We start from the raw sequence: 21,453 nt of genomic DNA, 5'->3' as shown, positions 1-21,453 counted from the left end.
ACAACTAAAATCAAACTGAATTCAATAATCAAAATATTATCAGTAAACAGAATAGAACTGGACTGAAGGGGTGAGGGAGGGGGACTCAGCAAGGAGCCGAATGCCCGCGATTATTCTGTTGTTTTAGGAAGACCGGGTGGGAGTGAATCGGTAACCCCAAAATTGGGGGTGGGGGGAATGAGAGACAATGAGTCCCTTTCAGCCCGGGGGGGGAGGGGAGGGTCACTCTGGAGCGGGGAAAGGGTCCCTCCGGAGGCCGAAGCTGGGGGAGAGGGGGACACGGCAGCCAGAGTGGGGATTGCGAGAGGGGTCACTCTGCGGTAGGGGTTTTATGGAGGGGGGGGGGAAAGGGTCACTTTGCGGCTGGGGAGGGGAGTGACCGGGACTGGGGGTGGTCACTTCGGAGCCGGCTGGGGGAGGGGGGGGTGACTGGGCTCCTCTCTGTTGCTAACGCCTCAGCCCCCCCGCATATCGCCGCTACTTGCGATGGGCGAGGAAACGAGTCATGATTACCCTGTATCTGAAGCCGTATTGGGGGAAGCGGAAGGGCATCCACTTACCCGCTGGGAGTCCATGGAAGCGGTGGAGCCTCCCGGCCGCCACTGACACTAACACTGACCCTCCCCCCCAAAAAACAAGCAGCGGCTCAGAGACTAACCAGAGCCCGCCTACCCTACTGCGCGTGCGCGCTAACTGGCGGCAGATATCAATATTCATGAGGGTGGAGTTACGTCATAGTCCGTGACGTCACGGACGATGAGGTCACAAGCAGGCTCTGCACCACGTGCTTTTCTCTTTGCGCTGCTAGTTGTTTCTAACATTGACCTCAAGTTAAACGGTGTGCGCAAAGTGTTAGCTGATATAAACAGTATTGGCCGCTTAGTGGTATAGAACCTCCAGTAAAAGTGACATGCTGTTGACGTTTTTCGTTTTGCACTTATCAGGACAGATTTGCTCCTATACTGATGAGTACAAAACAAAAAAATTAGTATGTCTTCTCAGGAACATTCACGTTCAAAGATGTGAAGGTTAGGTGGACTGACCGTGGTAAATTGCCCCTTAGTATTTGTTCCAAGATGTGTAGGTTAGATGGATTAGCTGTGGTAAATATGCACAGTTACAGGGACAGGGTGGGGGGGCTGGACCTGTGTAAGATGCTCTTTCAGAGAGTTGGTGCAGACTTGATGGACCAAATGACCTCCTTCTACACTGTACAGATTCTATAAGAATCATTTTAATGGTGTGATTGTTCTTAATGCAATGCTAATCAACCTCTTTGGCACAGAAAGGCAACAATTTATACTTCGTGTCTCATTTATTGAATCATAGAATCCCTGCACTTGCAGGAGGAGGTCACTTGGCCCATCAAAATCTGCACTGACTCTCCGACAGACCATCTTATCCAGGCCCTATCACTGTAGTTCCACGTATTTGCCCTGATAATCCCCATAACCTACACATCCTGGAACACAAAGGGGCAATTTAGCATGGCCAATCAACCTTTGGCCTGTGGAAGGAAACTTGAACACCTGAAGGAAGCCCACACAGACATGAGGAGAATGTGCAAACTCCGCACACAGTCACCCAAGGCCAGAATTGAACCTAGATCCCTGGCGCTGTGAGGCAGCCATGCTACCCACTGTGCCAACATGCTGTCGATATTCCTGCACATAATAAATACACTCTTTTTTTTCATTACTGTCTCTTCCCTCTCTATATCTCTTTTTATATTTGATTTAATTCTTAATCCATCATCCTTCTTCATTATCTCCCAATTTTATTTTCAATCTTTAAAGCCCTTGGTCCAAATTGTGCAGTCAGCACAAAACTGTATGCACCTCTGACCACAAAGAGATCTTCCTTCAAAGGTCTAGTGTTTTCTGTAGCATTGTTTTTCTTTCTTTTCCTTGTGCCAATTCAAATCAACACCAAGTGAAAAGGAAGTCTAGGTGTGCAGCAGCAGCGATGCTAGCCAACAGGTAAATCACATTGAAGTGTTCACAAACAGCAAGTCAGGAAATTAAAAACATTTAATATTCTAAACATCTCATACAAATTTTCAGTTAGTGAAATGAATGATTATGACTTGATTAAAACAAAGAAAATATTTATAAAATGTGATCTTCTTTATTACTACACAGACATTTTTTATTATTCATTAGTGGGAATGGGTGTCACTGGCTGGCCAGCATTTAATGTCCAACCTAATTGCCTGAGTTGAGAGTCAACTGCATTGCTGTGGCTCTGGAGTCACATGCAGGCCAGACCAGATTTCCTTCCCTTTAGGACATTAGTGAACTAGATGGTTTCTTTCCAATGATCAACAATGGCTTCATGATCATCAGTAGGTTCTTAATTCCAGATATTTTTTATTGAATTCAAATTTCAGCATTTGCCATGGAGGATTCAAACCTGAGTCCCCAGAACATTAGCTGAGTTTCTAGATTAATTGTCTAACAATAATACCACTAGGCCATTACCTCCCAAATGGCACTCCTCAAAAATAAAATAAGTTTCTCAGGGCCAGTGAGGGTAATCAAGGTCACCTCATTTAAAAACATTTAACATTTTCATGGATTTTTACAATGGGAGAACTGGCACGGGAGAGGATGTTCTTGTCAATTCAATTGAAGTCCCATTGATTGCAATCTGCAGATGCCTCAGCAACCCCTTGAAAAAGACATCATTGACAGCGACTGCTGGAGTTCTGCATTTTTGTGGTTCAGCTTGTTGCTTAAGGTAAATAGTCTGTTGTCACTAAGGTCCCACATTACCCTCACTGCATTGCTGTGAGTTCACACTTCCAACAATCTAGGGGTAAAACTATTTTGAGATGAAAGATGAAGGAAAACTTCTAATGGAGCACACTGGGAGATGTCCCATTTCAGCAGAATCTAGGCCCAAACTTACAATATTGCCTCCAATGCAAAGGATTGCCTCCGATGCAAACAAGTCCAGTTTCATTGCTTGGTGTGATTTTGTAGACCCCTTTGCCAAAACCCTGCTTAGAAGGGTCTGGATTAAGCAATTGGTGATTGGAAAACCCTGGCATTGAATTGTGAATTCAAGATATCTTCCACATCAGGACTGTTAGGTGGATTGGCCCTGCTAAATTCTCCCTCAGTGTACCCAAACAGGCACCAGAGTGTGGTGACTAGGGGATTTTCACAGTAACTTCATTGCAATGTGAATGTAAGCCTACTTGTGACTAATAAATAAACTTTACTTTTTAACTTTTACTTTATCAAAGTTTCCCATTGCACCAAGAGGAGGAGCCCAGCACATACTGAATGAACATGCTCCAAGACCCAGGACAACAGCCGCTAATAGGCAGTAGGTCATATATGTCAAGGTAAGTTAATATATTTGATACTTGATGCTCATCCTGATTGAATGGCAGGAAGCCAAGGAGTGGCAGTGTCTCCTACAGGTGAGCCATTGCTGGAAGGAATTTCTTGTAAGCCAATGTTGCAATCAAGGATGAGATTAAGTACGGTGATAACTTATAGTACACTGTTAACCCTGGTACTTCTGACAGATGTCCGCTATCTGCTTTCTCCCAGGCTGGTTTGCTAATTTGTGTTGTTCATTAGTGCAGTACAACAGTGATGGCATTTTAAAAGTACTTTTGTGGCTGAAACTCCTGAGGTCTCAAAAGGCGCTACGTAAGTGCAATTCTTTCTTTCTTCATTTGTTCAATTGCTGACCATTCATTTTGTGTTTGCAGATAGGTGGATGTCTTTGAGAGTCTGGACCTGGAGTGTATAAACACATAAAAAGCAAGAGGATAACTAAGAAAAGAGTGGAACTGATCAAAGGCCAAAAAAACAATTTTGTATGTGGAACTAGAAGACATGGACATGATTCTTCATGAATATTTTGCATCTCCCTTTACAAAAAGAGGATTGGTGTAGACATTATAATTAAAGGGGAGTGTAGGATATGGGATCATATGAGAGAGGAAATATTTAGGGCAATGAGGGATGGGCAATAAATGCTGATGTGGATATGCCGGCATTGGACTGGGGTAAACATAGTAAAAAGTCTGACAACACCAGGTTTAAGTCCAACCGATTTATTTGATAGTAAACCCACAAGCTTTCGGGGTTTGTCCCTTCGTCAGGTGAATGGAGAGTTCTGGCCTCAGACAGAGCATATAACAGCACAGACAGTTTACAGATTACTGATTAGAATGCGAATCTTTACACCTAACCTGCTGTTCAAGTCCTAAAGTGGCCGACAATGTGAGTGGAAGGAGCACTGATCACAGGTTAAAGAGATGTGTATTGTCTCCAGACAGTACAGTAAGTACTGTACTTTACTGTTGAAGTTGTACAAGACACTGGTAAGGCCACACTTGGAATACCATGTACAGTTCTGGTTACCCTATTATAGAAAGGATATTATTAAACCAGAAAGAGTGCAGGAAAGATTTACTAGGATGCTACCGGGGCTTGATGATTTGAGTTATAAGGAGAGGCAGGTAGACTGGGACTTTTTCTCTGGAGTGTAGAAGACTGAGGGGTGATCTTGTAGAGATCTATAAAATAATGAGTGGCATAGATCAGCTAGATAGTCAATATCTCTTCCCAAAGGTAGGGGAGTCTAAAACTAGAGGGCACAGGTTTAAGGTGAAAGAGGAGAGATACAAAAGTATCCAGAGGAGCAACTTTTTCTCACCGAGGGCGGTGACTATATGGGACAAGCTGTCAGAGGTAGTAGTAGAGGCTGGTACAATTTTGTCCTTTAAAAAGCATTTAGACAGTGACAAGGGTAAGATGGGTAAGATGGGTATGGAGGGATACAGGCCAAATGCAGGCAATTGGGACTAGCTTCAGGGTTTAAAAGAAGGACAGCATAGACAAGTTGGGCCTGTTTCCATGCATAAACCTCTATGACTCTATAAGATAAGTGGTAGGATACTGAGAAATATAGAGGAACAAATGGACATTGGATTGCATGTCTGTAGACCTCTAGAGGTGACAAGCCAGGTAGATAAGGCAATTAAGAAGGCATATTGGATTTTCTCATTAGCCAGCACACAGACCTACAAAGTTATGTTAGAACAATCTAAAACACTAGTTAAATCACAGCTTTCTCAGAAGACTAAGAAAATTTGGCATGTCAGCTACAACTCTCACCATCTTCTACAGATGCACCATAGAAAGCTTTCTTTTTGATTGTATCACAACTTGGCATAGCTCCTGCTCTGCCCAAGATCGCAAGGATCTACAAATGGTTGTGAATATAGCCCAATCCATTAAGCAAACCAGCCTCCCATCCATTGACTCTGCCTAGACTTCCCGCTGCCTTGGCAAAGCAGCCAGCATAATTAAGGACCTCATGCACCCCGGACATTCTTTCTTCCACCTTCTTCCATCGGGAAAAAGGTACAAAAGTCTGAGGTCACATACAAACTGACTTAAGAACAGCTTCTTCCCTGCTGCTGTCAGACTTTTGAATAGACTTACCTTGCATTAAGTTAACCTTTCACTGTACCCTAGCTATGACTGTAACACTACATTCTACAGTCTCCCATTTCCTTCTCTATGAACGGTATGTTTTGTCTGCATAGCCTGCAAGAAACAATACTTTTCAATGTATGTTAATACACATGACAATAATAAATCAAATCAAATCAAATCAAAAAGTTAGAATGCTGCATAAAGTTCTGGTTGTGCTTTGTGAAACGATGTGGTCACACCAGGAAGGCTACAGAGGAGGTTTTTGAGGATGTTGCCAGGAATGAAGAATCGTTTGTCATGAGGAACAGACTGGGGAACAGAGGAGGCTGAGGAAAGATTTAATTGAGAAGTATAAAATTAATAGTTGCCAAGATAGAGTGGCTTGGAAGGACCTATCTCCACTGGGGCAGCACAGTGACACTATGGTTAGCACCACTGCCTCACAGTGCCAGGGACCCAGGTTCAATTCCAGCCCTAGATCACTGTCTGAGTGGGGTTTTCACATAGAACATAGAACATTACAGCGCAGAACAAGCCCTTCGGCCCACGATGTTGCGCCGACCAGTTAAAAAACAATGACCCTCTAACCTAAACCAAACCCTTACCATCTATAAACCTATCCACGGATCTCTTAAACGCCCCCAAACTAGGCGCATTTACAACTGCAGCAGGCAGGGCATTCCAATCCCTCACCACCCTCTGGGTAAAGAACCTACCCCTGACATCCGTCCTATAACTACCACCCCTTAATTTAAAGCTATGCCTCCTCGTGCTGGCTTTCTCCATCCGAGGAAAAAGGCTATCACTGTCCACCCTATCTAAACCTCTAATCATCTTATATGTTTCAATAAGGTCCCCTCGTGGTCTCCTTCTTTCTAACGAAAACAACCTCAAATCCCTCAGTCTCTCCTCATAGGACCTCCCCTCCATAACAGGCAACATCCTGGTAAACCTCCTCTGCACCGTCTCCAAAGCCTCCACATCCTTCCTATAATGTGGGGACCAGAACTGCACACAATACTCCAAGTGTGGCCACACCAGAGTTTTGTACAGTTGCAACATGACGCTGCGGCTCCTAAATTCAATCCCCCTACCAATAAATGCCAAGACACCGTATGCCTTCCTAACAACCCTATCTACTTGATTCCCAACTTTCAGGGATCTATGTACACATACACCTAGATCCCTCTGCACACTATTCAGAGTCCTACCGTTAGCCCTGTACTCTACACATCCATTATTCCTGCCAAAGTGAATTATCTCACACTTTTCCGCATTAAACTCCATCCTCCACCTCTCGGCCCAGCTCTGCAACCTGTCCAAGTCTCCCTGTAGACTAAGACACCCTGGTACTGTGAGGCAGCAGTGCTAACCATTGTGCCACCATGTTGCCCTCTGGGCGGCCAGGCCATGCGGGAAGCCAGGCATCTTAAGCTCTGTGCGTTGTTGTCAGGGCAAGGAGACAGGGAATTTCTTTTCAGGCTCCATGGACCCATTGGAGGCATGCCCTCAGAGGTGTTTTACCCCTTTCACCCTCTCCCCTAGCCTCCTTAACCTAGTTCATCAACATCTTCACTCCTCTCACTATAACCCTCGATCCCAGACTTGCGTAGCCTCCTTGACATGGATGAGACTGCTTGCTCTCCCAGCTGTGGCCACCACTCCCAGGGGGCAGTGCTAGGACTTCGGAGCTGCTGGCCATTTAATTGGCCAGCATCTCGCTAAGACAGCATTCCTCCCCTGATAGGGATGGATGGCGCACCTTAAAGAAGCTAACACTGATCACAGAGTTCAATTGCTTTGTGGCAGGATCATGGGTGGGCTCATGGATTTCGCTGGCAGAGGAAGGAGGGTAGGTGGCATAGTCCACAGCAGCTTATACAATCCAGCCCAAGCTGATGACACCCCAGCTCCATCTCTCACAATCTCGCCACTTCTTTGATTTGTTAAGGTGCTTGTCTGATACCCTGTGTTGGATAAACATAAATTTTCTCCAATTAAATGTCAGAAATTTCCCCTCATTGCACTAAGTGCAGATGCTCTCCAATTAAATGTCAGAAATTTCCCCTCATTGCACTAAGTGCAGATGCAGGTGTGAAAATGGCACTTTTCCCATTGGCCGCAGTGACGGATTTTCAGCTATATTGTCCACTTTCTGCCTTGTTAGTTGTGTCTGCATGGGAAAGCCACAGGAATGCTGGTGGGTGGCCTCTGATTCACCAGCCCCACTATCAGCTCCAGCAACCATATAAACAGCACCTGTACACGGCTTCCTCAATCTCTACAACCCAGGACTGCAACAGATCACACAAAGGGCCCCAAAAAGGAAGAGAACAGTTAAGTGATGCTTCTCTCGAATGCCTGCTGGATGTTGTCGAGGCCTGCCATGATGTCCTCTACCCCATGGTGGCCAAAGAAGGCCCACCAACCTTACCACTCTGGCTTGGGAGGCAATGGTAGTTGTTGTCTACCAGACGTCAGCCACTCAGTGCTGAAAGAGGATGAATGATCTCATCAGTGCTGAAAAGGTGAGTCAACAATCATTCTCAACTCTCACATTCACAAGTCCATCACACACCACAGGGCTCTCACTCATTGCCAACTCAAGGGACATCACCACTCACTCACTTACACAACCCATCATCTCCATCTGGATTCATCTCCTCTGAGTTCATGTCCTCATCCTGTCCATGGCTCCCCTTACCACTGTTATGATCCCAGCTGATGTTACTACTGAACAGTTAGGTCCCTGAATGGAACCTTGACTTTTTTTTTGTCTAGAGACAGGAATGAACAGAGTCACAGGAATGTCAGCTAATTTTTAAAATATTAAACAAGAAATGAGAACTATAATACACTACTCCTTTACTCCATCCATATCTTCACAAATGTGCACAGATTTTTAAGGATAACACAAGTTACAAAATATATCTTATTATCTAATGTTCTCAGTAAATACACAGTCCATGTAGACAAATTGTAGTCAGACACACTACACTCTGAAAACAAGAGGCAGATGCCACCCACTACAACTTCTGTGGAGCTTGTCAGAATGTGAGCTGACTGGTATCGCTGGAGCTCTGACTTCTACATGAGTATTCCCAAACTCCACTCTTGAACAAACATACCTTGGAATCTTCTCCCAAAACAATGCTTTCTCTCAGATATCTTTGCTACGGATCCACCTTCAGGATTTCAGTTTCTCCTTTCAGTATTCCTCTATCTTTGCCACATGTTCTATGAGTTCTATGAGGATGTGTCTAGGGCGGTGGATAGAGGAGAGCCGGTGGATGTGGTCTTTCTGGATTTTCAGAAGGCGTTTGATAAGGTACCTCACAAGAGGTTACTGCAGAAGGTCAGAGGACATGGAGTTGGGGGTAGGGTGTTAGCGTGGATAGAGGATTGGTTGTCAAATAGGAGGCAGAGAGTGGGGGTCAATGGGTGCTATTCGGATTGGCGGTTGGTGACTAGTGGAGTGCCCCAGGGGTCGGTGCTGGGGCCTCAGCTATTTACCATTTATATAGATGATCTGGAGGAGGGAACCGAGTGTAGGGTGTCGAAATTTGCTGATGACACCAAGATTGGGGGAAAGGCAAATTGTGCGGAGGGTGTGGAGAGTCTGCAGAAGGATCTAGATAGGCTGGGCGAATGGGCCAGGAAATGGCAAATGGAATTTAATGTTGGCAAGTGTGAGGTGGTCCACTTTGGTAGGAAGAATGGTAGGAAGGACTATTACTTACGTGGCGAAAAACTGCAGCAGGCGACGGTGCAGAGGGACCTCGGGGTCCTTGTGCATGAGTCGCAAAAACCCAGCCTGCAGGTGCAGCAGGTGGTCAGGAAGGCGAATGGGATGCTGGCCTTCATAGCGAGGGGGATTGAATATAAAAGTAGGGAGGTCTTGCTGCAGCTGTATAGGGCATTGGTGAGGCCGCAGCTGGAGTACTGTGTGCAGTTTTGGGCGCCGCACCTGCGCAAAGATATTTTGGCCTTGGAGGGAGTGCAGAGGAGGTTTACTAGGCTGATACCGGAGTTGAGGGGGTTGAGCTATGAGGAGAGGCTGAATAAACTAGGCTTGTACTCGTTAGAGTTTAGAAGAATGAGGGGAGATCTCATTGAGATGTATAAGATGATGAATGGGATGGATAGGATAGAGGTGGAAAGACTCTTCCCGCTCAAAAAAGACAGTAGGACTAGGGGGCACAGCCTCAAGATAAAGGGGGGGCAGTTCAGAACGGAGTTGAGGAGGAACTTCTTCACTCAAAGGGTGGTGAATCTCTGGAATTCTCTGCCCGTTGAAGTGGTGGAGGCTGCCTCGCTAAATATTTTTAAGAAGCGGGTTGATGGGTTTTTGATAAGAGAGGGGATTAAGGGTTATGGGGAGAGGGCGGGAAAGTGGAACTGAGCCACGACAGATCAGCCATGATCGTATTGAATGGCGGGGCAGGCTCGAAGGGCCAGATGGCCTACTCCTGCTCCTATTTCTTATGTTCTTATGTTCTTATGTATTCAAGCTCCCACACTATTTCTCAGGTCCCAGTCATGCCAACAGAATGGTGCTGCTTCACATGTTGTATAAGGATGTCACTACACTTTTGATTTACTTCGGGTGTTTGGCTCCTCACTTTAAATCTGGTTCTTGCAGCTGTCTCTTTAACTCTGTCTCTGCTTTGTACTTTAACTTCACCCAACTGGTCCTTGTTCAACTTCTTGTTTTTTGGTCCATTAGGTTAACTGTCTTCCTAAGACATACATTTTGTTCCAACTCCTTGACTTCAGGACTTTCTTTTGTTCCTTTGGGAAGTCTGCTCCCGGCAGCTTCTTTGCCCCGTTGTCTTTTAAAAAATTTTTTTTCACAGCATAAACAGGCCCTTTGGCCCACAAGTTGCGCTGATCATATCCCTCCCTACTAGGCCTACCTATAACCCTCAATCCTATTAAGTCCCACGTACTCATCCAGAAGTCTCTTAAAAGATCCTATCGAATTTGCCTCCACCACCACCGACGGCAGCCGATTCCACTCACCCACCACCCTCTGAGTGAAAAACTTACTCCTGACATCTCCTCTGTACCTACTCCCCAGCACCCTAACCTGTGTCCTCTCGTAGTGACCATTTCAACCCTGGGAAATAGCCTCTGAGAATCCACCTGATCTATATCTCTCAACATCTTACTAACCTCTATCAGGCTACCTCTCATCCTTCGCCTCTCCAGGGAGAAAAGATCGAGCTCCCTCAACCTATCCTCAGAAGGCATGCCACCCAATCCAGGCAACATCCTTGTAAATCTCCTCTGCACCCTTTCAATAGTTTCCACATCCTTCCTGTAATAAAGTGACCAGAACTGAGCACAGTACTCCAAGTGGGGTCTGACCAGGGTCTTATACAGCTGCAGCATTATCTCCCGACTCCTAAACTCAATCCCTCGATTAATGAAGGCTAGTACACCATACGCCTTCTTGACCACATCCTCTACCTGCAAGGCCGATTTGAGAATCCTATGGACCCGGACCCCAAGGTCCTTCTGATCCTCTACACTGCTAAGAGTCTTACCCTTGATATTATACTCCTTCATCCCATTTGACCTGCCAAAATGGACCACTACACATTTATCCGGGTTGAAGTCAATCTGCCACTTCTCCGCCCAGTCTTGCATCCTATCTATGTCACGCTGCAACTTCTGACATCCCCCCAGACTATTCACAACACCACCAACTTTCGTGTCGTCGGCAAAAGACTGTTGTCTTTTCTGGATCCAGCTTAAAACTAACTGACTGCCCCTGATTGCTAAGTAACCACCTAACTTTCCTTTCAACCCTGTTTATTTTCATGTCTTAAACTCTTTAATTACAACGTTGACACAATTTAATGTGACCAAACCCCACAGGTATATAGAATCTAACTAAAGTTTTAACCCTTTTCAAAAACACAACCACGAAAATCAAACTTGCTTAATGCTGCGCTTTATTTCTAGTAGCATAAATATAAATATAGATTATTTAGAATTACATCTGCTTCCTAACACCACCCACACCTAACAGGCATCTTTATCAACTACTCACACTCTCTCCATCTCTCTTTATATAGGACAAGCTCACATACATTGAAAGGGAGAGATTCTAGATGAGGGTTGGTACGACAGAACTAAAGGTTTTCACTTGCTTTGAAAATTATGGCATTGAGCTGGCTAGAAAGGCCATTGGCCATGTCTGTAGTGATGGTGAGGTCAATGGCAAATACCCACAATAGCATTCTGCACTGGCTCATCCCCCAGTCAACACTACTGTGAATGCACTGTCAGGTTTATTATTTGCACCCAAGGCCCTCCAGCAGCCAGGCCCTTAGCTCCAGCCCTGAGGACACCTCAGATGTGGTACCCAAGGACAGCACCTTTGAATATCTGTCACAGCGTTTACGCACATCCTCCATCAACATAGCGATACACACTGGCCTAGTTCTAGAGCAGGCTCGGGCTCACAATCTGGTGAGCACATTCCACACTCTGGTCTGCATCAGGAAGACGTAGGGATATCCAAGGTCACCACCACTCATGGGACTACTACAGGCCATAATTCTGCTGAGTCCAAGCCTCCAGACTTGATTCTAAATCAATTGCTGGAGCAGCAGTGACGATCATGGAGATAATGGAAGGGATGTCATTGCATTCCTCAGATTGCAATTTAGGATGAAGGAGACTGTCCTCATTCAATCTGAGGTAATAACACCAGCGTATCAATGCACCAAGGTCAATGTGATCGGTGTCAACTAGTATCGGGTGACTCAATGGGTGACACAGAAAAAAAGAGAGCAGCAGACCCCTGCAAAAGCTTTTTGTAGGTAACACTCTCTCTGATTGCTGAAGCAAGCCAAGTCAGCAAAACCACAGCTGAAAAGGAAACAGGACAGCTTCTCAGTGAAACCATAGAACACCAGAATCTCAAAACCAGCCACTCACCTGCTGAAGTTAGCACTCCTGGAATCACAAATCTCAGTGGCTGCAACATTCTATTATCTGCTCCTCACAGACAAGTCAAAACCTGATTTGTGTACTCCTATTCACTCATTCAATTCTCATTTCTAATCTGTGTGAACGTATATGCCTGTGTGTTATTATTTTTCTCACATTTAGTAACTAATAAACTCACTCTAATTCAAGTAAGCCTAGTTAAATGAGGTCATTTTTAAGATAAATGTTGGGACTGGGAAAAGGAATCAGTGTGGGTAGGGATTCTTTTCAAATTAATCTTATTGCAACCAACTAAGGGGTTTGCATAAAGTCAGAGAGCCAATTCATCCCTCCTCACTTGGGATCATTACAATTTGGGGGTATCCCATCTGCAATTTAGTAATTTGGGGAACTTTGCCTGGGGACTGGTCATAACAACATGGAGCAATATTTAAAAGGCACAAGCTCATGGAAATTGTTAAAGTAAAACTACAGTGTCAACAAATACAACTCTGACCCTGCATTCACACTGCGGATCAGATTTATGGTATATGTCATAGAGTCATAAAGGTTTACAGCACGGAAATAGGCCCTTTGGCCCAACTTATTCATGCCACTCTTTTTTTAACCACTAAGCTTGTCCCAGTTGCCTGCGTTTTGGCCGTATCCTTCTATACCCATCTTACCCATGTAACTGTCTAAATGCTTTTTAAAAGATAAAATTTTGTCTACTATTAACTCTGGCAGCTTGTTCCAGACACTCATCACCCTGTGTGTGAAAAAATTACCCCTGTGGACCCTTTCGTATCTCTCCCCTCTCACCTTAAACCTATGTCCTCTAGTTTTAGACCCCCCTACCTTTGGGAAAAGATGTTGACTGTCTAGCTGATCTATGCCCCTCATTATTTTATAGACCTCTATAAGATTACCCCTAAGATTTCTCCAGGGGAAAAAGTCCCAATCTATCTAGCCTCTCCTTATAACTCAAGCCATCAAGTCCTGGTAGCATCCTAGTAAATCTTAAGTACTGATACACGGTGTGATACATCCAATATAATTTGTACATGTCACCTCAACTCACAGTCTGACATGCCATGCATGTTGAAAGCAAATGTTAGAATCTAATAGGGTCTATTTAATAATTGTTAAACACCCAGTACCTGAAGGTAACAAGATGACCAGGGCTACATGTTGATTTGTTCATTACACTCAATGGTATATAAAGAAGAATCAGTCAGCATTGACTGTCTGGTGTGTTGGAGAGAAATGAGCTGGGAGAGTCTGTTTTAACTGAATAAGGTAAAGACAAGTATTGGATTGATTCTCCTACAATATGCATTTATTGGAGTTAACATGGTAGGAGGGAATGAAATTTAAGCTTTGGTGATTAGTTGCTGTATACAGAATTTTTTGTTTCTATCTCCTGAGGGAAAATAAGCATAATTTAGCTTACAGAATGGTGGAATGAAGATGCAAAGTCTCAAGCTTTGACTATCTGCTGAATTTTTTATTCTGTGTCTGACACACACAGGCAATAGAAAAACAAAGTGGGCACGGGTTATCTCTTTGACCAGGAAGAAGTAAGGTATGGCCATGTCTTTATCATTACCAGAGAAAAGTATGATTAATAGTAAAATGTTTTTGAAAATGCAAGTGGATGACTTGGACAATGGAGAGGGATTGACCCTTCTTTTACAATATTTGGATAGGTTTTACGAAAAGAATATAAGCATGGTCAATCTTTAATAGATTTAGGAAGCCAGATATCAGTCAATGGAAGAATATATCTTGGACTTTGACAAGTGATACAAGAGACTGAAGTACTTTGAACTTGAAATCTTGGAGTCTGCATTGGCATTTTAATTACTTGATTGTGCCCATATTTCCCATATTGATAGGCTTTTCGCGTTGACAGAGATTCAATTCCGTAGGAAAGATCAAATGGCTACGGTTCTAAAACATTTCTGGGAAAACAGTCCTTCCCAGTCACTTCCTCAGCAAATACAAACAACTAGAACATAAGAACATAAGAAATAGGAGCAGGAGTAGGCCATCTAGCCCTTCGAGCCTGCCCCACCATTCAATAAGATCATGGCTGATCTGTCGCTGCTCAGTTCCACATTCCCGCCCTCTCCCCATAACCCTTAATCCCATCTCTTATCAAAAACCCAACAACCCGCGTCTTAAAAATATTTAGCGAGGCAGCCTCCACCACTTCAACGGGCAGAGAATTCCAGAGATTCACCACCCTTTGAGTGAAGAAGTTCCTCCTCAACTCCGTTCTAAACCGCCCCCCCTTTATCTTGAGGCTGTGCCCCCTAGTCCTACTGTCTTTTTTGAGCGGGAAGAGTCTCCCCACCTCTATCCTATCCATCCCATTCATCATCTTATACGTCTCAATGAGATCTCCCCTCATTCTTCTAAACTCTAACGAGTACAAGCCTAGTTTATTCAGCCTCTCCTCATAGCTCAACCCCCTCAACTCCGGTATCAGCCTAGTAAACCTCCTCTGCACTCCCTCCAAGGCCAAAATATCTTTGCGCAGGTGCGGCGCCCAAAACTGCACACAGTACTCCAGCTGCGGCCTCACCAATGCCCTATACAGCTGCAGCAAGACCTCCCTACTTTTATATTCAATCCCCCTCACTATGAAGGCCAGCATCCCATTCGCCTTCCTGACCACCTGCTGCACCTGCAAGCTGGGTTTTTGCGACTCATGCACAAGGACCCCGAGGTCCCTCTGCACCGTCGCCTGCTGCAGCTTTTCGCCCCGTAAGTAATAGTCCTTCCTACCATTATTCCTACCAAAGTGGACCACCTCACACTTGCCAACATTAAATTCCATTTGCCATTTCCTGGCCCATTCGCCCAGCCTATCTAGATCCTTCTGCAGACTCTCCACACCCTCCGCACAATTTGCTGTTCCCCCAATCTTGGTGTCATCAGCAAATTTCGACACCCTACACTCGGTTCCCTCCTCCAGATCATCTATATAAATGGTAAAAAGCTGAGGCCCCAGCACCGACCCCTGGGGCACTCCACTAGTCATCATCCGCCAATCCGAATAGCACCTGTTGACCCCCACTCTCTGCCTCCTATTTGACAACCAATCCTCTATCCACGCTAACACCCTACCCCCAACTCCATGTCCCTCGACCTTCTGCAATAACCTCTTGTGAGGTACTTTGTCAAACGCCTTCTGAAAATCCAGAAAGACCACATCCACCGGCTCTCCTCTATCCACTGCCCTAGACACATCCTCATTGAACTCCAGTAAATTTGTCAGACACGACTTCCCTTTAATGAAACCGTGCTGCGTCTGCTCTATCAAGCAATTCCCTTCAAGATGCCTCGCAATTTCCTCCTTAATGACAGATTCTAACATTTTACCTACCACAGACGTTAAACTAACCAGCCTATAATTCCCCGCCTTTTGCCTGGCACCCTTCTTAAACAACGGCGTAACATTAGCCGTTTTCCAATCATCCGGCACTTCCCCGGAATCCAGCGACGTCTGGAAACTAACCACCAAGGCATCCACTATCACCTCCGCCATTTCTCTCAGAACCCTCGGATGCATTCCATCCGGTCCTGGGGACTTGTCCACAATCAGCCCCCTCCAGTCTGTCGAGCACCGCCTCTCTAGTAACAGTAATGTCATTAAGACCCTCCAGTCCTACCACCTTTCCATCGCTAACACCCGGCAAATTATTCATGTCCTCCTCCGTGAAGACAGAAACAAAAAAGTTATTCAATACCTTAGCCATATCCCCATCCCCTACCACTAGGTCCCCTTTCTCATCCTCTAAAGGACCAACGTTCACCCTAGCCAGCCTCTTCCTTTTTATATATTTATAAAAACTCTTGCTATCCTTTTTTATATTAAGCGCTAGCCCAGCTTCATAGTTTCTCCTACCCTTCTTTATCAACTTCTTTGTCAATCTTTGTTGACATTTAAACCTCTCCCAATCCTCTTCTCGCCCACTACTCTTAGCTACTCTAAATTCCTCCGCTTTTAATTTTACTCTTTCCTTCACCTCCTTCGTTATCCACGGCTTATTACCTCTCCTCCTACTATCCTTTTTGACCATCGGAATAAATTTCTGCTGAGCACCAAGAAAGATCTCTTTAAAGATCCTCCACTGCTCCTCAGCAGACCCTCCCTCCAACGCGCTCCCCCAGTCAACATTCGCCAATTCTTCTCTCATCCTACCGTACTCCCCTCTATTCAAACAAAGGACGCGTGTCCGGGAACCCACTTTCTCCTCCTCCATCTGCACCAGAAACTCCACCATACAATGATCACTCTCCCCAAGAGGATCCTTCACCACAAGGTCCCTAATTCTACCCGCCTTATTACATAGCACCAGATCCAAGATAGCTCGATCCCTCGTCGGCTCCAACACACACTGTTCCAGGAAACTGTCCCGGCAGCATTCCAAGAACTCTTCCTCGAGCCCACCGCGTCCAACATGGGTCGACCAATCAATATGCAGATTGAAATCCCCCATAACTATGGCTGTCCCATTCCTGCACGCTGCACTTATTTGCGCGTTAACAGCCCTCCCCACCTCCAGATCATTATTCGGGGGCCTATAGACGACACCCACCAGCGTCTTCCTCCCTTTGATGTTCCTAATCTCCACCCACAACGATTCCACCCTCTGCTCCTTGGCTCCAATATCATCCCTTGCTACCACCCTGATGCTATCCTTAATCAGCAGAGCTACGCCCACCCTTTTCCCTCCTGCCTATCCTTCCTAAACACTTGATAGCCCTGTACATTCAGCTCCCAGTCCCTGTCACCCTGCAGCCACGTCTCTGTAATGGCCACCAGATCATATCCATTTGTGTCGATCTGCGCCACCAGCTCATCCACTTTATTCCGAATGCTTCGTGCATTCAGATAAAGCGCTTTCATCCCAGCCTTCACCTGGACCCTATTTGCCGTAACGCCACCAACCATACTCACGCCCCCTACTCCCTCTATTATTGGGACATCCTCGGCCTCTTCCCTTACCTGTACCCTCTCCTTAACTTTGGACCTCGTAACATCACCTACCCTCGCACCCTCCCCCCCCCCAATTAGTTTAAAGCCCTGTCTACAGTCCTCTTTACTCGATTCGCCAGCACTCTGGTCCCAGCACGGTTCAGACCAATCCCATCCCGCCCGAACAGGTCCCACCTACCCCAATACTGGTGCCAATGCCCCATAAATTCAAACCCATTCCTCCCACACCAATCCCTGAGCCACCCATTCACTTCCTTAACCCTATCAACCTTACGCCTGTCTGCACTCGGTTCAGGCAGTAGCCCAGAGATAACCACCTTGTTGGTTCTACTTTTTAATTCCATTCCCAGCTTTTCATACTCCCTCCCCAGATCCTCAGTTCGCATTTTGCCTACGTCGTTGGCACCCACATGTACCACAACGACCGGATTCTCACCCTCCCACTCCAGGTTCCTCTGCAGCCCAGCTGCGACATCCCGGACCCGAGCACCAGGCAGACAACACACCCTTCTGTGCACTTTGTCATTGTGACAAAGGACAGTGTCAATACCCTTCACCCCACTATCCCCAATTACTACTACGTTCCTTTTCCCCCTCTCTTTGCCTATGTCCTGCTGCATCACTGTACTGTGTGCAGTTTGCTCACCAACCTCACCTGCCTCGTTCTCGTCCAGCCTGGAAGCAAGAACCTCAAACCTGTTATGCAGATTAAGAGGCTGAGGCCTCTGCTCCTCACCCCCCTTCCTCCTCCCAGCAGCCCCCTCTTGTCCCTGACCCTTAGAGTTGGCCAGTCTAGGGGGGGTGGATGTCACTTGCACCCCATTGACAATGGCACCCTCTCTCCCCCTGATGAGCCTCAGTGACTGTAGCTCAGAGGCCAGCTCATCCACCTTGAGCTGGAGCTCCTCCAGCAACCTGCACTTACTACAGACAGGGTCACTGGGATGGACCCTGGGGTCCACCAGTTCCCACATCATACAGAAACCACACATCACATGCCCTTCCATTATTCACTGTAGTAGTCTTGAAAAAAATTTTTTTTTTCCTTGTTTTTTCAACCGAACTCACCTGGCCTTTTTTCACGCCAGCCCTTTTTGATCTTAAGCCCTAATAACTCACTCTGCTTCCCCCTCACTCCGCTGCCCGCTCCGACACTGCCCGCTGTCTACACCAGGCCTCCTTTTAAACCTGGCGCTGATTTAAAGCTGTTGGCCCACAACTGCCTTCTAACCACTCCCTCAGAATTCTTAAAGCAGTAAATACAATAAATAAATGCTTTAAACAGTTCTACAAAGAACAAAGGGCTTTAAACTTATTTTAAACAGGTTTTTAACAGATAAAATCTTAGCTCTCCCTCTGCTCCTTCACTCGTCTGCTCCAGCAAACAATGGAAGGCTTCACCGTGTGGCCAGTTGAAAATTAAAGCTGTTGGCCCACTATGTTGTGAAACAAAAGATGAAGGATTCCACGGTGGCAGAACTTCAAGACTGACCAAATATTAGATGAAGATTCCAGTTGGGTTTATTGACAGGTGGACTGAAAATGGTTGTATCTTTAGTCAATTTGAGAACAAGACAAAAGGCACGTCTGGGACCATGACTGCAGATGTTTGAGCATGAGAAATGCTCAGGGAATGATTAATTGGTGTGATTCTAAATATCTTTGTGTGATGAACTACCCACAGCGAAAAAACTGTGTTTTTGAAGTAACCCATGAAACCACTTCTTCTGAGGCTGAAAGTGATGATGGTGGCTGTCATGAAGGAATTGCTTTGGTCAAAGAGAGTTGGAATCCAGTGATGAGCATCTTGATGGTTGATTAATTCAACTGTGCAGCTCTCGACAGCAGTTGCACCTCCATGGTGTGTGGTGTGGATTGGTTTAACTGTTACCTGGAGTCTCTTGATGAGGCAGACCTACAGAAGATTGAGGAGTATGAAAGCTGTACCTCCTTCAGGCTTGGCAATGATACCCTAACGCTCTCCAAAAGGGTAGTTCTCCCCTTCAGGATAGTAAGGCTCAGTCTGTTCATCAGTACTGACAAAATCTTTGGCGAGATACCTTTTTGCTAAGTCGATCTACAATGAAAAAAGTTCATTTGATGCTAGACATGAAGAATGATAGAACAACTGTGTTCGGAGGAAATTGCAAATCCACATTTTACACAGTCAGGCCATTACTGTTTGCTACTAAGGAAACACAGTAAAAAGTCTGACAACACCAGGTTTTAGTAACACTACAGACAGTTACCCACAGATCCGACGGACTAAAACCTGGTGTTGTCAGACTTTTTACTGTGTTTACGCCAGTCCAACGCCGGCATTCCCACATCATGCTACTAAGGAAGCCAGCTATTTCTCATCAAACATTCATGAAGTTTTGTTAACTTCTGGGAATAAGAATTTGATGGACAGAAAGATAATTATTTATAAGTCGCATGGACAATTTGCACATCCAGTGCCACAAAAACTGAAAGCTCTACTGCAAAATGCTAAAAGATACAGCAGCTCAGTGTGAAAATTGTATTAAATATCGAAAGACACTACTATATCCTTTTGTGAGCTTGCCACAAGCCAGGATTTATAACGCTGCAGTGGCAATGGAAAAAATGACCAGGGTATTTTTCTTTGCTACACACTGTAGATGTGGCAACCAAATTTGGTAATGGTGAGGATAAACGGACCATTGTCGTAAGATAATGAAGAAATCGGTGGGAGCAGGATTAGGAACACCAAACAAAATTCCTGACAGATTAAGGTGGGGAATTTGTGAAGTATGAAAATTTGAATATTACAATTATGCACATCTGCAACTAACACCTCCATTCAACAATGGTCTATGCAAGAGAATCGTGCAGTGATGGATGACATGTTACATACAATCTGGTAAAGGTTTTAACTTGCAAATGGCATGGGCAGTACATGCAAAGAACCCTTTGAAAATGTTCTGGGGGGTACAGTCATTACTAGCTGGTGTATGGAGGGAATCTGAAGGCAACTTTGGTACTATTGGATTCTTCCCCTGCTCTTGAAGGGAATAGCATTAGCTCGATTTTTCTGCTCATTCAAATGCTTTGCAGACAGGCAGGAAAGCTTTCATTTAGGTTTTGGATAAAATTTGGCAAGCCTTAAGGCACGGTATATAGCCATGGGAAATACAGCTTAGACAAAGAGACAAGGCTTATTACAAAAGAGAAAGGTGGAAAAGTGGAAGGGCAGTGGCAAAATCATTGACAGTGATGGAAAAGCAGTGATTGTACAACATGGAAATCAGACTGTTCGAGTACATTCTTCAAGATTAATTGGCACTGACTATTCATTTACAGATTCTGACAGGACAGGGACACTGAAGAAACACTAAGAACCTCGCACATATACAGATGTCAGATCTGTATGATCTACAAACTGGGGTAAATGATGGGCCAACTGAGAGTGAACCATGTGATAGTGAAGATCAGCTTGAGGCAATGTATCAACAGGATTAACTGTTAAAAATTGGAGCTAGGCTGAGATATATGCCAGAAGGTGCTAGTGAACAGAAAGAAGAGAAACCACCATATCCAGAAGGGCAGGAAAAGCCCCATGACAAATACAAAAACTGGCTAAATGTACAAGATAAAGAGCAGAATGCCAGGTTTATTCTTTTGGGAATGTCATCCCATTGACATCAAAGCTGCATTTTTGCAAGGGGAGCAATATCAAAAAAATATTTTTAAAGCCATCAGAGGAAGCTGAAGATATCGAAGAGAAATTATGGAAGTTGAATTAGTATGTTTATAGACTAAACTATGCATCCAAGATATGCTATTTTTCATATTGGTCAGGTCTACTAAAAGCTTGTTGGGTTCAGCTATAGGTACTTCCAGCAATGTTTTGAGTACTAGTGGGCCTTTCCTTTATGTATGTAGATGGTTTCCTGGGGGGGAGTCTACAGCATTCGAGAAATTTGTAATCGGAAAAGTTATGAAGGAATTGAAAATTGGAAGTTGGGCAATTGGAGCATTTAAGTAGAGTTGGATATCAGGCGCACTAAACTG

The 21,453-nt window shown here is 45.0% G+C and overlaps 1 protein-coding gene across 5 annotated transcripts in view; it reads right to left on the bottom strand.

Annotated features, from left to right (window-relative positions):
- Window positions 1-674, bottom strand: part of fsd1l (fibronectin type III and SPRY domain containing 1-like) — a 65,840-nt gene extending 65,166 nt beyond the window's left edge. For all 5 annotated transcript variants that reach the window (XM_080188644.1, XM_080188646.1, XM_080188647.1 and 2 more), the window contains exon 1: window positions 561-674. In XM_080188644.1, the coding sequence (XP_080044770.1) occupies window positions 561-575 (15 nt within the window). In that variant the 5' untranslated portion in view covers window positions 576-674. The remainder of the gene's footprint in view (window positions 1-560) is intronic.
- Between the last annotated feature and the right edge of the window lie 20,779 nt (window positions 675-21,453).

This window comes from Carcharhinus amblyrhynchos, chromosome 5 (assembly GCF_965287045.1).
Source record: "Carcharhinus amblyrhynchos chromosome 5, sCarAmb.v2.hapA, whole genome shotgun sequence".
Classification (NCBI taxonomy): Eukaryota; Metazoa; Chordata; class Chondrichthyes; order Carcharhiniformes; family Carcharhinidae; genus Carcharhinus; species Carcharhinus amblyrhynchos.
This window is presented reverse-complemented; position numbering and strand designations above follow the sequence as displayed.